The sequence below is a fragment of the Marmota flaviventris genome, chromosome 12, assembly GCF_047511675.1.
Source record: "Marmota flaviventris isolate mMarFla1 chromosome 12, mMarFla1.hap1, whole genome shotgun sequence".
Classification (NCBI taxonomy): domain Eukaryota; kingdom Metazoa; phylum Chordata; class Mammalia; order Rodentia; family Sciuridae; genus Marmota; species Marmota flaviventris.
The window spans coordinates 17104464-17121095 of record NC_092509.1 but is presented as its reverse complement, the minus strand read 5'-3'; the positions used below and the strand labels follow the sequence as shown (position 1 = coordinate 17121095).

General features: G+C 39.6%; 1 protein-coding gene across 3 annotated transcripts in view; it reads left to right on the top strand.

Annotated features, from left to right (window-relative positions):
- Nucleotides 1-16012, top strand: part of Larp4b (La ribonucleoprotein 4B) — a 92552-nt gene extending 76540 nt beyond the window's left edge. For all 3 annotated transcript variants that reach the window (XM_027948015.2, XM_071619873.1, XM_071619872.1), the window contains 5 exons: nucleotides 5042-5087; nucleotides 7865-8029; nucleotides 10378-10502; nucleotides 10599-10707; nucleotides 12224-16012. In XM_027948015.2, coding sequence (XP_027803816.1) covers nucleotides 5042-5087; nucleotides 7865-8029; nucleotides 10378-10502; nucleotides 10599-10707; nucleotides 12224-12511 — 733 coding nt within the window. In that variant the 3' untranslated portion in view covers nucleotides 12512-16012. The remainder of the gene's footprint in view (nucleotides 1-5041; nucleotides 5088-7864; nucleotides 8030-10377; nucleotides 10503-10598; nucleotides 10708-12223) is intronic.
- The last annotated feature ends 620 nt before the right edge of the window (nucleotides 16013-16632 follow it).

Here is a 16632-nt window from a genome sequence, read left to right as displayed (position 1 = left end):
TTGCTATTTCCACTACATCTTCTAGTTATATCCTTCACTGAACTCTTGAGCACTTTAAAGTCAACAATGAAAGTTGGAATCAGCTTTTTCCAAACTTTGTAAATGTTGATGTCTTGGTCCCGTCCTTTGAATCACAAAGGTTCTTAATGGCATCTAGAATGGAGATTCCTTTCCAGGTTTTTAGTTTACTTTTCCCATATCATCAGAGGAATCATTACCTGTGGTATCTGTTCCCTTATGAAATGTATGTCTTATATTGAGATCTTAAAAGTTGAAATTACTCCTTGATCCGTGAACTGCATAATGAATGTGGTGTTAGTAGGCTTGAAAACTACATTAATCTGCATTGCCAGTGAGTCAATAATATTTTGAAGGGAGTCTCCCCCCGGCCCCAAGCAGCAGATCTCAATGATGGACTTACAATATTCAGTAAGCCATGTTGTTTACAGGTTTTGTTGTTGCATTTATAAAGCACAATTAGAGTAGAGTTACTGTAATTCCTTAGGGCTCTAAGATTTTCATAATGGTAAATGAACACTGGCTTCAAGTTGAAGTCATCAACTGCCCATCCCCTAACACAGAATCAGCCTGTCCTTTAAAACAAGACATTGACTTTTCTCTATCTAGATGGCAGCATTTTCCAGTAGAAGACTGTTTCATCTACCCTGAAAACCCCATCACTGAGTGCAGCCACCTTTGTCAGCCATCTTAGCTTATCTCCTGGGTAACCTGCTGCAGCTTTTCCATCAGCACTTGCTGCTTCCCCTGCACTGCAATGTTATGGAGAAGGTTTCTTTCTTCAAGCTTCCTGAGCCATCCTTTGCTAGCTTCAAACTTTTCTTTAGCTTGCTCACCCCTCTCAGCCTTCCTAGAGTTGATCTCTGGATTAGGGTTTTTATTAAAGGAACATTGTTGCTGGTTTGATCTTCTCCCCAGACCACTAAAACTTCTCCGTATCAGCCATAAGGCTTTTTTGTCCAGTTATGATGCATGTGTACTTTTATTTCCTTCAAGAATTTTTTTCTTTTGCATTCATACCTTGGCTTTCAGCCAGTTCTAGCTTTCGATAGGCTTTCCTTGCTATGCTTTTTCGTTTCTAGCTTTTGATTAAAAGCAATAGATGTATAACTCTTTCTTTCACTTAAATACTTGAAGACCATTGTAGGGTTAATTTCAATATTAATTTCAGTATTTTTGGTGAGTCAGGAGGCCTAAGGAAAGGAGAGAGATGAAGTAATGATTGGTGGAGCCACCAGGACACATTTATCAATTATATAGTCAAATGCTGTATCATTGACTGCACTGGGATCCTGTCAGCAGTGTGATCAGTGGCCCTCACAAAATGCTCTCCTTGCCTTCACAGCACTTCACTAATACACTAGAAACCTACTGACATACTGGGGACCATGTGACAATAGGCCAAGCTGGAACCTGCTGGCTAACCGCCCATCACTCAGAATGTGAATAGCTGGGTGAAGACAGAGCTACAGGCCTGAGATGGGTTCTAATTCACAACCACAAAGTGTGACCCAGTGTGGCTAGCAATGTGGTTGCAGATCTTGGCACTCAAAGCAATTGGAATAGTAACCTCAAGAGTCAAGTCACCATAACAATTTCAGAGTAAACAAAATGAGACACAAAGTAAGCACATGATATTGTATAAATGATACTGATACTTCTGCTTCACCCTGGGTTGTCACAAAACCTTCTGCTGTTAAAAAAACAGCATCTGAAAAAGAAAAAGAGGAGAACACGATAAAATGAGGTGTGCCTATATGTGCTTTTGGTGCATTTTGAGAGTTAAAGAGGAATCCAGAAGCAACTAATCCTATCTGTGCTGATTAAATCAGCATCTGTGAAGCTGGTGGTCAGATTGTAAGAGTGGCCACAGGCAACATGGTTTAGTAGAACTGGCATTGGACTGAATATAGGTCAGGAAAATAAACAGCAGCAGCTGTTTTGATACACATTTGGTTCATCAAGTTTTGAAGACTGAAAAGACAAAAGGGGAATATTGAATAATGCTGAGTTAGTGATGCTAGCTGGAGCTACCAACCTTAGGGTGGAGTTTGGGGTTGTTGGAAGCTAGGAAGGAAAGAGCCTGCAGAGCTAGGCACAGACTTCTAGGGACAGGGGTCTGCCTAGCTAGCTCAGTGCTGGTACCTCTCAGGGGCATGTGTAAAAGAGTACAAACTGGAAAGACAAGTTCTGTGCCCTCTTCAACCTCCCAGTACCTCTTAGCACTCCGTATTAATAAAAGCTTTACAAGAAGCTTCTTGGCAAAAGAACAAGGGGATTTGCAGAAACCCAGCCACATCACAAAGTAGTATAAAAAGGTAGGTAACTAACACCCTATACCTCTTAGACACTGTCACCATTTGTATCCTCCAACAGTGTTTGAACTTTAGTGTGGCAACTATCTGAAGCCTGTACCTTTGCCTGCCAATGCAGATTTATACAAAAGGAGACTCCAACCGTCTTCTCAGTCATGGAGTCATGCTCCCACCTAAGTAATCCACAGCCTGAAGGTAAAGCTGCCATCAGTGATACAGGGGAGAGAACAGAGCTTAGCTAGCACACGCCAATAGAGTACAATAGCCAGGGACGGCAGCATAGTTCCCACAGTCTGTTTTTTTTTTTAAGCCAGTGAAGGTACAAAGAGCCTCCATAGTCCTTGTTTCGGAAGTGGGCTATGAAGTAGAGGTGAAGCTATGAAGTAGAGGTGAAGCATGTGATTTCCTTCTTTCTCTCTGCATTATGTGCTGTCTTCAGAGACATAATTGAGTGCCCTTGGGCCCTTCAGCAGGGTGATCCAGGCCTTCCTTCCTGAAGGACCTGATCTGATCCACTGTGGTCATGGCCCCCTTATGTCTCCTTGGCGGGTTGGTTTGTTTTTTCATTAACATTTTCTGTTGTACTGAAGCACTAAGAGGCTTCCAGAGAGCCCCCCATGGGTCCAGTTATGCTCTTCCTACCTTCATGCACAGCAGCTACCCATAGTTTTTGTCACCCCAGCCAGGTTCAATGCCAGATGGTTGTCTAAGGTTTCGTCTCTAGAACCATGATGTTTCACCTGATAGAAAACATCATGGTTTGGGGTCTAAGACATGCAAACCACCAGCATTCAAAGTTGTGGGAATGAGAAGCACCGACTCTGGTATAAAAGTGATTCTCTATGATGCTGCAACCTCACCTCTGGTTATAGAGCCATGCTGGGTCACACTTTATGGTTGTGAATTAGAACCTATCTCAGGCCTGTAGCTCTGTCTTCACTCAGCTATTCACATTCTGAGTGATGGGCGGTTAGCCAGCAGGTTCCAGCTTGGCCTATTGTCACATGGTCCCCAGTATGTCAGTAGGTTTCTAATGTATTAGTGAAGTGCTGTGAAGGCAAGGAGAGCATTTTGTGAGGGCCACTGATCACACTGCTGACGGATCCCAGTGCAGTCAGATTGGTATCCAGGACACTGCTTCTGTTCCAGTATGAAGGAGCTACTGTGGTCAGACACCACAGTTGTGATGAGCTGTACCCACCCATGGTGAAGGGCTGTCCCCACATGGGTTCCATGCGGTCCTGTCTTTTCAGCAGCAGCTGCAACAGATGCTCACACTGTTCACCCAACACCCCTCTTTTGAGATTATCTCATTCCTGTTCCTTTTCATCTCTCATCCAGCCAGATCTGTAGCTCCTTTGGAGGTTAGAGTGTGGATTGAGGGCAAGGAAGGACTGGTGGTTGAGGAGCCATGCTCCCTGTTCTTGCAGGATAGTGGATTGCTGCATCCATGTCCTAAAACCATGATGGATAGCTCAAGTCAGTGGTCACTAGTTCCACATTCAGGAGTTTAATCTCTTCTGGGGCCCAGTAGATAGCCAGAAACTATTCTGGATTAGTTTTTTGCAGAAGGAGAGAGTACATTTTCTATTAAAGATGGCCTGGCTTTTTTTTTTTTTTTTAAATATTTATTTTTTGGTTTTCGGCAGACACAACATCTTTGTTTGTATGTGGTGCTGAGGATCGAACCCGGGCCGCATGATGGCCTGGCTTTGATCCAGAATCCTAAAATGTTTGTGTTATACTTCTCCAAAAGGGGCTGTCCCCCATAGGGTCCATAGAATGTCTCTATTTGGTACAGAAAATGAGGTTTCTAAGCTTATCCTTCTAATTAATAATGTCATCTTAGGTAAGACCACTTTTTGGTTTTCTGTAAATAAAGGAAATAAGGTTATTTTTAAGAATTTGTAATCAGTTGAAAAGATAAAAAAGATAAATGAATAAAAATAAAATCATAAACTGAAATTCATTGGTGTCTTGTTAAACCACAAATCCTTCCAGGGCAGTGGGAATATCTCAGCCATCTTGGTGTTCTCAAGACCTTACATGATGTTACCACTTAATAAATGTTTGTTTATGCAGTTATAAGCTGCAGTGCTGCCTAGCATAGCCTTGCTGCATGCAGGGATCTAATTTTGAATGGTAGGAATCTAGAACACTCTTCATACAGCACACAGTAGGGAGAGAAAACTCTTGGGATTTAGATAGCCTTGTGTGTTTTTTGTGGTAAGGGAAGTCACTGAAGCAGAAGAGAGGTATAAGGGAGGAAGAATGGGACAGGTTATCTGGGGTGTTTGAAATTTTGATGATAAGCAAATATGCATTTGATGAATTTCTTCTACATTTAGAATGACTCATCTGTGTAGTTCAATGTCAGACATTATATTTACATCTTGTCATTCCAACTGAATGGATTCATATCTTAACAAAAATTTTAAGTAGCCACTAGGTAAATTATTTTAATATATATTTTTATACCTTTTAATGTTTACCTTTCCAGATATCAGTTTTAATTCTTTACTACACCCTTGTTGTTATTTTGTTTATCCTTTTAAAAGTGGGGCTTTTAAAGTCAAAAATCATCTTTGAAAGATTACAAAGTAATTAAGTCTGGTTGATGCATGCTTTGAATATGTAAGTATAAATACATGCTCAGTAAATTTTCCAAATGGGGAAAAAATAGCCTTTTTTGCTTTCCATTCCTCTAGGAAAAATTCCTTCGGCTATCGGAAGAAAAGAGAGGAGAAGTTTACAGTGAGTACATCAAGCATATGTCATTTTCACAAGACATTAATACTAAATAAACATGACAGGTAATCAGATGAGTTAAGGCTTCAACATGAGAAGGAACCTTTCAGAAAAGTTTTTCTTTTAAGGTGATATCTACAAGGAATAACTAGTGTTTTTGGTGGCCTAAAAAATTGTGGAGTTTTAAAAAATATAGATTGCTAACTGTTTTGTTATTCTATAGTATATAGATACGCACACTGTGGAATAGGTGCAGCCAAAGGCTGACTCTAAAACATTACTGTGGTCTACACATGTGTGTCAGGCATGTTCCCAGTGTGAATAAATTAATTGTAGAATTTAGAACAAAGTAGCCCCCTCCCTGATCCTTGGGGAAACATCACAAGACTCCCAGGGATGCCTGAACCTTTGGATAATAATGAAACCTATAATTTAGTGCCATTTCTATCTTAACTAAGCTCTTAACACACACTGTCGTTGCAGTTTTGCAGTTTGTGGTGCAGTAACAAAATTAGTATGAATTTCTTTTTTTTTTTTCTCAATTTCATAGATAGAAGATTCATTCCTACTGTTGATCTTAGCAACCACAGCATGCAATTTTATTTTTCAGTTGGAAGCTTTCACCGTTTTACTTAAGAGAAGCACTTTGTGGCTTAGCCAAATTGGCATCATCACTGTCCAAAACTTTGGAGCCATTAAGTAAAATAAGTGTCCTTTGAATATAAGCACCGCAATACCACAGTCAATCTGGGATAATAAAGATGGCTGCTAAGTGACTAAGGCGTGTGTTGCATATACCGTATGAATACACTTGGCAAAGTAATGGTTCACGTCCCAAGCAGGTCAGAGCAGGACAGTGCAAGATTTCATCATGCTACTCAATATGACATGGTTTAAAACTTATGGATTGTTTTTTTCTGAAATTTTCTTTAATATTTTGGACCATGGGTAATGGAAACTGGAACATAAAATCATCAGTAAGGAGGTACTGCTGTAATTAGAGCCATTAGACAAGCAAAATAAGCTTCAATATAGAAATTTGTTCATCAGTTCTTTTCATTCAAAACATTTTGTCATCTACACAGTATATACAAAACATCATTGCCTTCTGCTATAATTGACAGGAAAAATCCCAATTAAGTATAAGTTCTTTTGTGTGGTAAGTATATGAGATGTGGTCATTTTGCTTAAATGGATTAGACAGAGTCTGTCCTGTGGAATATATATATTCAAAGTGGAAGCGGGATCTTTTCAACCCCAATGATAGGAGAATATTGTAGCAAAACCAGCATTGTATATAAAGACATTTAAGGAAGATATCCAGTGGACTTGTAGATAACAGAATTCCACACTTGGAGAACTAGAAAAAACCTTGAGAAAATTCTTGGTTCAGCACCCTTAGCCATTGCGTGTGTGGTTTATCATCACAAAAGATACATTCTCTTATAGAACTCAGAAATTCTCCCGGTAATAAGTTCAGTCTAGTTTTTGGTTAATCCTTTGGCAAGGCAATTCATGTTGTTTAGTTACATTTTTTATTAGTGAATCTCTATGGACAGATAGACTAACCAAGAGTGTCATTTGCCTGTCCATATTCTACACTCTTGTTCTGAAGCATTTTCATTCCATTTCTAGTTATTTTGTTTTCCTGATTGATGTGTTCATACTTGTTAACCAGTTAGAAGTTCAGGAATATAACTCATGTGTTACATTTATTGTAGAGAATACACCAATTGTAACTGCATACTTTAATTTACAGACAGGTACAAATATGTGAACATTTGAGCCCAACCAGGAGCAACAGTTTTACCTCAGCTATAAGCATTCAAATCCTAAACTCTGCCTTCAAAGTCAAGTCCTAATCACTTTGTAACTCCAACATACTGTCTTCTCTTGCCCTTAAGATTTAGAAACTTTTTTGTGAAGACTCAAAATGCTTATCCTTTGAAATGGCATTCATCTCAGAAACATGTAGGTGTTTTTAAACCTCTAAAACTGTTTGAATGCCAGGCATAACCTGTGATCCTAGCAGCTTGGGAGGTGAGGCAAGAGAATCAAAAGTTCAAGGCCAGCCTCAGCACCTTAGCAAGGCCCTAAGCAATTTAGTGAGACTCTCTCAAAATAAAAACAAAAAGGGCTAGAGATGTGGTAAAGTACTCCTGGGTTTAATCCCTGGTTTAAAAAAACAAAACAAAAAAAAAAAACTTGCTTTGAGGTCTCAGTGTCTGTGTGTGTAACTTAGAACTTTGCTGGATTATTTTGAGCACTGTGTTCATTTTACTGGATCGTAGGGAGCATGCAAGTGGTTAATAAGTAGAAGTCTAAGGGGCTGGGGTTGTGGCTCAGTTGTAGAGTGCTCGCCTAATGCAAATGGAAAATAAATAAATAGAGGTATTGTGTTAATCTACAACTAAAGTGTTATTTTAAAAAAATTAAGTACAGGTCTGGTTCTGAGAGAACATAACCAAGTAAAGCTAAACTAAAAGTAGGCACTTCTACCACTTAAAGACATGGTGGGGATGCCCAAAATAGTTGTATTCTTTTAGCTTAGATCCATGTTCATCCTTTAATCTGCTTTGACTTGAGTTCTGACATATTTCTTCTGGATTCTGGTCTCATAGGGAATAATCCTGTTAATATAAATTTCTGGGAAATGTTGGCCCATTGTTCATTGTTTGCAGACTTTTTTCAGACAGATGTGATAATCCAAATATTCTTTGCCTTACTCTTGTGTGTTCTTTCTTCACACTCTTGTGACTTTGTGGGGTGTTGTTCTGTTTCAGAGCAGCCAGACTCAGTCTCCAACACCACCAAAGCCTCCATCACCAAGCTTTGAACTGGGACTGTCCAACTTTCCTCCATTACCTGGAGCTGCTGGCAATTTGAAGACAGAGGACTTGTTTGAAAACAGGCTATCTAGCTTGATCATAGGACCATCAAAAGAAAGAGTAAGATGTTACAAGTCAAACAGTTACTGACATACACTGAGCACTGATTGGTGCCTGGAACTTTGCCAAGCTCTTTACGCTATTATTTATTTGTTTGTTTGTTTATTTATTTATTTATAAATCCTCCTGAGAGGTTTGGAGAGGTTGAGTGATTTGCAAAGTACACACGGTGTTGTCAGTGTTGGACCCAGGGCCAGGGTGTGTGTGGCTCTGCCATCTACTGATGTCAGAGGTAGAACCTGCGTACGGTGTGCTATGTAGACTGTCATTGGAAACCTAGGTTGCATTTTCCTTATTGTCATTTTGATACCCTTTATTTCACAGGACAACAGAATAAAATAGAAAAATCTGAATTATACTAGAAGTAACAGTTTCTAATAATCTCCATAGGGCAAGTAGCAAGAAGCTTGGAGTAACTTTGCTATAATGTAATAGATTTGGGTGATACTGTAGGCCACCATACAAGGTGTCAGGAATTACCACCCCAAGGATCAGCCTCAGCTACCTGGGTCAAAGGCGCTTCCTTTCTGGCGCTCCTGCTACATTCTTATGTAGGGATTTGTCCTGCTGCAGAATCAGTGTTTTAAGGCTGTGAAAGTTACAAAGAAACAGCTTTCTCCCCATCTGTTAACTGTGTGTGTGCCCCCCAAGGAGCTGAAGCTGTCCTTAGTATAGGCACTCCCTAGTCCACAGTTCTCAAATCAGAATCGCCTGTGTGTATCTTTGTCCAGTGTAATCCACCACCACCACCTTTTCTGCTGTCACCTGACAGCAGAATTTCCATGGCTCTGGATTTGGGGGCAGGAACCATTCCACATCCCACATTAAGAACCACTGTAGTGGACGTGAACGTTCCTCATTTACTAGGGCAGAGTATAAGATGGATTTTGCTGCAGTATCTTGAGACTAAGATCAGGTGAAATGCTTAGTCCTTTGCATATTGGTAAGTGATAATTTCTCCTGTTTTTAACCTTGGAGGTTGTGTGTACTGCAGGGTTCTAGATCTTATAGAAAACAATGGTGTTAGAGAATTGGTGCAATTTAATAGCCCTAACCACTGGTTTTCAAACGTGGCCTGCTCCCCCAGAGGATGGGTAAGAGAGAACAGGCAGGCTCCACCCTGGTTCAGAAACAGTAGCTACTGCTTTGTGAGTTTTGAGTTTCTCTGTAACATTTCTCTTGAGGAAAAAAAAAATCATTACTTGAGGAAAATATGAGCCTGATTGCATGGCCAGGGGATATGGTCTGCATTATTGCTGCTTAGGGGTGCATCTCCAACAGCTTCTTGCATTTACTGGACACTCAGATTTTAGAGCTGCAGAGAAGGACTTTAGAGGTTAGACGTTCGACCCCTCCTTTATTAATGTGGGGCTTGTGAGCGTCACTCTGGCTCTTTCCAAGCTCAGTAATATGTCTTTGTTGAGTGACATCAAGGCTGAACATATCTTGAATTTAAGTACCCTTTACAAAAAGGAAGCTTTAGCATTCCTCAGTTCTGCCAATTGTTTATTTGTCCTGTTGCCTTTCTTAAATTACCTAACAATGTCATTATGTACAACATGAATAAGATTGAATTTGTATGAAATAGTTGCTGCACAGGAGTTGCTAACTGAAGAAGATGATCTGGATTTATTTATTCTTTGCTTTGTAGCCTTAGACAAATTAATATGAATGTTCTAGGCCTCAGTTTCCTCACCTGTTAAACTGGGAACATTAACACATCTGCTTCCCCAGGTTGTTTGTGAACTCAAGTGAGGACTCCTATGAGTACCTACACTTACCACAAAGTACTCAAATGCATTTTAGTAAGTTACAAGAATGAGTCATATTCATCTATGTTAGGAGCTCTACACTTAGCTGACTTTGAGAGCTTATTAGCTGCCAGGCTGAGGTGAGTCCTCAAGTATCAAATGAATAAGAGGTGTTAAATAGCTATTCAGTTGAGAAAATAAGCTTGCAGATAATTATCATAGGAATGCAGAAGAGACAGCCCAGGACACTAGATCAGTTTCTGCATTTGCTGAGAAGAGGGATGAGTGCACTATAGGCAGAGGAAAAACTTGGACCTTTTTTTTGACAGTTTTGCTGGAGAGAACCATCTTCTCTGTCCTTACGCTGACTTGACTGTTTTTCAGGGGGTTAGGGCGTTATTCTGTTCCTAGGATAGGATGAATATACAACTGTATTTGGCATTCAGCCCTGCTTGTACCCCTCACAGGAACCAGGCTCTGCAGACGCATTTGAGGTTTCTGTCCTTGTATTAATTGGTAGATCCTTACCTCTTTTTACCAAAGATCTGATGAATGCTGCTTTAGCCTGTCTTAAATTGTTACTCTGGTGATTTTCAGAGCCTCAATGCAGATGCAAGTACAAACACTATACCTGCAGTGGTCCCTAGAGAGCCCTCAGTGCCGGCTTCCTGTGCTGTATCAGCAACATATGAACGAACCCCTTCCCCAGCCCATTTACCCGAGTGAGTATTAATGTTCAACTGACAGTGTGTAGTTTACTAATTTGAGTGACCCATAATGACACATCAAATTCACATACTGGCTGATATTTTTTACAGGGATCCCAAGGTGGTAGAAAAGCAGAGAGAAACCCACAGCATGGACAGACTCTCTTCTACCCTTACTACAACCGCATGTAAATCAGTGCAAGTGAACGGAGCTGCCACTGTAAGTATTTGTTCTTGTCTTCTTCCCCCAACAGTCACAGAGACTTTAGTGTGACAAAAAGACACAGCATTGCCCTCTTGCTCGTTTTTTTGTTGTTGTTGTTGTTGTTGTTTATTGTTTTTTAATTTTAAATTTTCGTTTGTAATGTAGGCACTTTTTTTTTTAATTTATAGTTGTAAATGTAGAGCCTGCCTTTATTTCATTTGTTTATTTTTCTATGTGGTGCTAAGGATTGAACCCAGTGCTAGGCAAGTGCTCTGCCACTGAGCCACATCCATAGCCGTCAGCTCACTTTAATCCAGTCTAATGTGATACATTTTTTATGTGTATCTGTGTGTATTATTTTCTGTACAAAATACCCTGAATATTGACTAACAGTTCTCCACTTACTACCCTGGTCACTTCTCTTCATGACACCTTAGAGTCCTTCCATTTCAGTGTGGATTGATAGAGGTTTCTTGAGTAGTAACAATACTCCCCAACTCCTGTTCTTCCATAGAAATTTTGATCAGTTTAGCATTTACACTGTGATAAAAAACAGAAGAATATTCCAGGTTTACCTGGAATACACCTGCATACACCTGTAATTCCAGCTACTTGTGTACCTGAAGCAGAAGAATTGCAAGTTCAAGGCCAAGCCAAGCAACTTGGTGTCCTAAAAATTAAAAGGACTGTGGATGTAGCTCAGTGGTAAAGCTCCCCTGGGTTCTAGTACCAAAAAAGGGGGGTGGCAGAGTAACTAGAAAGAAAAAAATGGATGAGCTCTTACCCTATGTGACTAGCAGATCTTCATTCTGGATTCCAGTTGCTCTTCCTTCCTGTCTGGTAGATTTATTTTTTGTGAGAATAGCCTCTCTTACCCTGACTTTAGTCATTCTCAGTTTGGGCTTGGGTGAGCTGTTTAGATTTGGAGGTTAGGAGTTAAGCCCTTTAGCCCACTAGGTTGAATGTTTTTAATAGGGTAAAATAATTAGCACAGTTTTGGGTAGGTAGCATATATTAATTATCTTTTTTGCTCAGCCATCATGATTCCGCATGCATTAAAACCCTATTACACTTTTCAAAGTTTTTGCTTTTATCTTCGTTGTTCTTAAGCTTATATTTCCTGCCCTCTAATTTGAAATGTGTTTAAAATTTTAAAAAAGTTGCGAGGGCTGCTGTATGACAGCTGTGCTCCCCCTTGCGAGCACCTTGGAAAGCCTGCCTCTATGTGCTGAAGAAAGTAGTGTTAGTGTCTTTTTCTTAAAGCATCATTTTTCCCCCTTAGGCCTCTTCTTAGGCTTCCACATTGCCCAGGAACTCTTAAAGGCTGCACAGTGGACAGACTTTGGGCACATTGGGTTCACACATCATTGCTATACCTTTTATAATTTTACCCATTTTATAAAAGTAAAAGTACCTGTAAAGATGAAAATTTACTTACAATTGAAACTTTCTTTTTACTTTCACTTGATTTCCCATGTCATCCTTGGAAATGTCATTTTGTATATGTAATTTCACACTTGTCTGTTTCCAGGAATTGCGAAAACCCAGTTATGCAGAGATTTGTCAGAGAACGAGTAAAGAGCCTCCTTCCTCCCCATTACAACCCCAAAAAGAACAAAAGCCAAACACTGTTGGTTGTGGGAAGGAGGAAAAGAAGCTCACTGAGCCCATGGAGAGATACAGGGAGCCTTCTGCCCCCAAGTCCACTCCTGGAGCCCCCAAAGACCAGAGGAGGCAGCCGGGGCGCCGACCCTCACCCCCAGCTGTCGGGAAGCGTCTCAACAGAGAACAGAACACTCCCCCGAAGTCTCCTCAGTGAAAACTGTATGCCTGGGAGGGGTCGCAAAGAGCTGTATTAACCACAAACAAAACTCTTCCCACTCAGTACAAGAATGAGTCGCTGGTTAGGAGTTTGCAGTGTCTGTGAGGCCCATGGGATGCCTGCAAGTTATTTTTCTTCTGTGAGTCGGATTCTCCCACTCTTGAAAAAAAATCTATTTTTCAGGATTTAATTAATATAAACCTTATTTTAGGTTGGTGCTTAACTGGAGGTGATGCATAAGTCTGATTTTTTTCAGGATAGAAAAATGCATTTATCCTAACAAATTGATATTTTTTATTATGCCTCCACGTGGCTCTGAACGTAAGCTATATATAGTGAGTTTTTCTAAATTAAGGGAACTATGCTACTTTGTGGGGTTTTTTTTTTTTTTTTTTAATAACTGGTCTGCAAGTGCATATCTTTAGTGTCCCAGCAGATGGATGAGGGCTGATAGCGCTGACAGAGGCAGCCCCCGCCTCACAGAGGAAGGGGCTGTCAGTGTCAGGGCGCCAACATACTGGCATGGAGCTGTGTTTTCATCTAGACCATTAACAGGTGATTCTAGCTTTTTGATTTAAAAAAAAAAAAAAGTCCTTTTTTTGATCTAGTGGGCAGAATGAACCTGCAGAGAGCACCCTAGAAAGATTTGACACCTTAGAATTTTGAAGTACTGCAAGCAAGTAACCAGCTTCTCACTCCAGTTTCAAGTGGCTATTATGTAAAATAAATTCAAAGCACATTGTGAATAGAACCTAAATGAAAATATAAACTTTGTTGCCCACTGACACATTACCACAAGTTGTACCATGATGTTGTTTTGATCCCTGTGAGCTGGCTGCCTGGCTCCTGGCCTTGTGCCTGCTCTGTGCACATTTCTGTCCATGTCCCCCTAAGCACTCTCATTGAAGAGTCCACATCTTTAGTCAGCTCCATGTGGATGTCTTCCTGTACCTCTGCATCGGCACATGGATTTAAAAGTATGTAACCGTGAAAGAATGGTGTTTGTGGTTTTTCCCCCTCTTCGGCTTGTGGAGGACAGAAATTCCTGCTCTTTTTACCTCCAAGATGAGGGTCTCATTGATTCACTTCTAGAAGTGTTGCACTTCTGATGAACAAGGATGCACTAAAGTTAGCAAGTTTATAATAAAGTTAAATATAAATTATTTTGTTTTAAAATGCCTAAAATTTTTCTTTAAGTATTCTAAGCCGCAGACATTAAAATATTTCCTGCTAAATGTAACCATACAGTTTATTCCACAAAATGTTATTTAACAAGACTGAGGGTTTTTTTTAAAAAAAAAAAAAAAATTATTTCCATCCAATATTTAAAGACTTGAATTTTATTTAAACTTGAAAATGACTTTGCCTTAACTTTTGTATAAGACAGCTTAGAGCTCATGGAGACCGGCCCCTGGGTTGGCAGGAGTGGATCAGAGTTACTCAGTTACCGGTGTGGATCTCTTGTCGTTAGCTTTGCTGAGTAAGCATACTGTAGTACAAGAACTAGTGGTAGTTTTTGTAATATACCTTAAAGATCTTCAACAGTTGATCTTTTTTCAGATTGTTGAAAAATCCTGTAAATGCAAATAGTCGATACTGTATTAAATATGTGCACTTGGGAGTGTGCTTTGCTTGTACAGTTGTAAATAATCAGAACATATTAAAAAGGTACCCTACAGAGAAAAATCTGATAAAAATTATTGATATATTATAAATGTTGCTGTTGAGCTGGATGTAGATAAACTAAATGTTGTGGTTTGAACATTATTTTAATTTGTTGAGGTTTTTTTCCCCCCCTCTTATATTGGTGTGTTGAACTGATTCTGCCTCTTTGCTGCAAAAGGGAAGTGGAAAGTCTTATTAAAAGCCTTCAGATGTTTTCATATTCTTAAAAAGTATGTAAGTACATGCTAATCATATCTAATGTGAAAGGGTTTTGAAGATTAATATAGAAAGCAGAAACTAGCAGGATATTCAAGTGAAAGTAAAAAAAAATCTAATTAAAAAATACACTGCTAAGTGTTAATCCTGCCAGAAAAAAACATGCCTGATGTATTTGACCGTTTCTTTTCAGAGCAGTTGTCATTATTCAAATATATAGAAATAAACACAATGCTAATAGGCTTCAAATACCCATTAAAGGAACATGGGAATTAATTTCTTTATAGTTGTCAGATCACTGACCAAGAAGGAAAAAAAGTCAGAAGTGATTGATTTCTTAAACCCAAGCTAACAGATACTATAAAAGCTGGAAAGGCGAGCTCTGAGACCTAGGGTCCTTCATGTCACATATTTGCTGGAGGAGGGCCAGGGAATTGATAGCCACCTCATCCCCAAGTCACAACACCCACAAGGTGAATCCTGGTTTTTAATAATGGGCAGTCCTTTCCCCAAGGCGCAAGCATTGCAGCGCCATGTGTGTAGGTAGCCAGCTATATAGTTCCTCAGTTTGTTTTATGAGCTGAAAGTATAAAGGTCAGCAGCTGCACACAGGAGAGCAGGTGGGCACGTGTTGGCGTAGGTAGTCATGACAGTGAGGGTGCTGTTCTGGTGGGTTCTTCTGCCATTTAGAGGAGGTCAGTGCACTGTTGATTTCTGCTTAGCCAGTGACCGTCTGGCATCAAGAGCTGAAATTATGCTCAGATGTCACTTTTATAGCACTCTGTTTAATTAAGCAAAGGTGATATGCCAAATCACTACATGTCAAAACAAAACAAGACAAAAAACAAAACGACCTTTCTGATAATACCTTAAGATTTTCCATTCAGATAGAAAATGGGAGTTATCACTATAGGAAGCTGTGAGGGCGCATGCAGACTGTTGCTATGTCACATACAGCTAATGATATGTGGTTTTCATACTTTTTATTTACTCCTTCCTTTCTCGGCAGTATCTTGAGTTATAGAATCAAATACTGCAGTCACAAATGACATTTTAACTTGTAAAATTGTGTGATACTTATCATTTGGAAATATAGGAGTAAGAATCTGGCCCGTGTCACCAGACATGAATTTTGAGTGGTCGCTCTCTAAGAATTGGTGTCATGATGTCTCTGATCAGTCCCTCCTGTCATTGCATCACTGGTTGCCACTAGTGGGTGGCAAAAAATGTCTTATGTTGCTGTATTAGGATTTTTGCAGTTTACATTTAAAAACTGGTTCAATGTATCACAACAGGTGACTGATGGTGCATACCTGTCTTTGTGTCCCCTTCAGTGAGCTATACTCGTGGGTTTTGTGTGCTTTGTAGCCTGTTAACATGGAAAGCAGCAGACAATCGAAGATTCAAGGAGTACTAACAGCTGCCAAGTCACAAAAGTGTAATGTGGAAGCTTTCTTGAGGGTTTACTTTTTGTTCTACTTCTTTTCATTAAGACTGGAATCAAGCTTACATGTAAACTATTGGTAATTTAAGTTTCCTTTTGTGTCATTCAGTGTAAAACTGTCTAATTTGGAAAAAAATGTAGGTTATGAAAAATAAAGATTTAGGCACTGTTCAGTTTTTCTTTTGATTTTTTTAATTAAAACTTTCTTCAAGAATGCTTTTTTTTTTTTTTAATGATTTTTTTGTTTTGTTTTGTTTTTGTTTTTTTTGGTCTGTTCCCATCAGTGTGTATGAGAAATACACAGGTGCCCAAACTTAGTTTGAGTTGTAAAGGCTGCCCAACGTGTGAGTTGATCCACAGCATTCGGGTTTCCCTCTCATGTATTAAAAGTGTGCAGAGTGAGCATTAAAATCAAGTGTTCATGAAGAGGCTATTATTGAGCCCAAGGTTTACCATAAAAAGTAAATATTCCTGGGTAAGGATTTCCTATTTCTTTTTTGTTAAAATGACGACGCCTCTCCTAACAAGTCCCCAGAGTTATTTGGAATTGCTTTTGAGTCGGTGTGGTCTCCAGATCACAAGTGAGTGGTCTCAGAAAACAAACTTATGGACTCCTGCCATAAATACTGGTGGTGCCAACATGCATCTGAGGCTGAGGTGGGTGAAACAAACCTACTAGACCTTGGTCTGATTAAGTTGTTAACTGACTGGTTTTTCTCTGCTGCAAGTTGCCTTTTCATATCTTTTCCCCATTTTTCTACCAGGTTATCTTTTTTTATTAAAATAATGATTA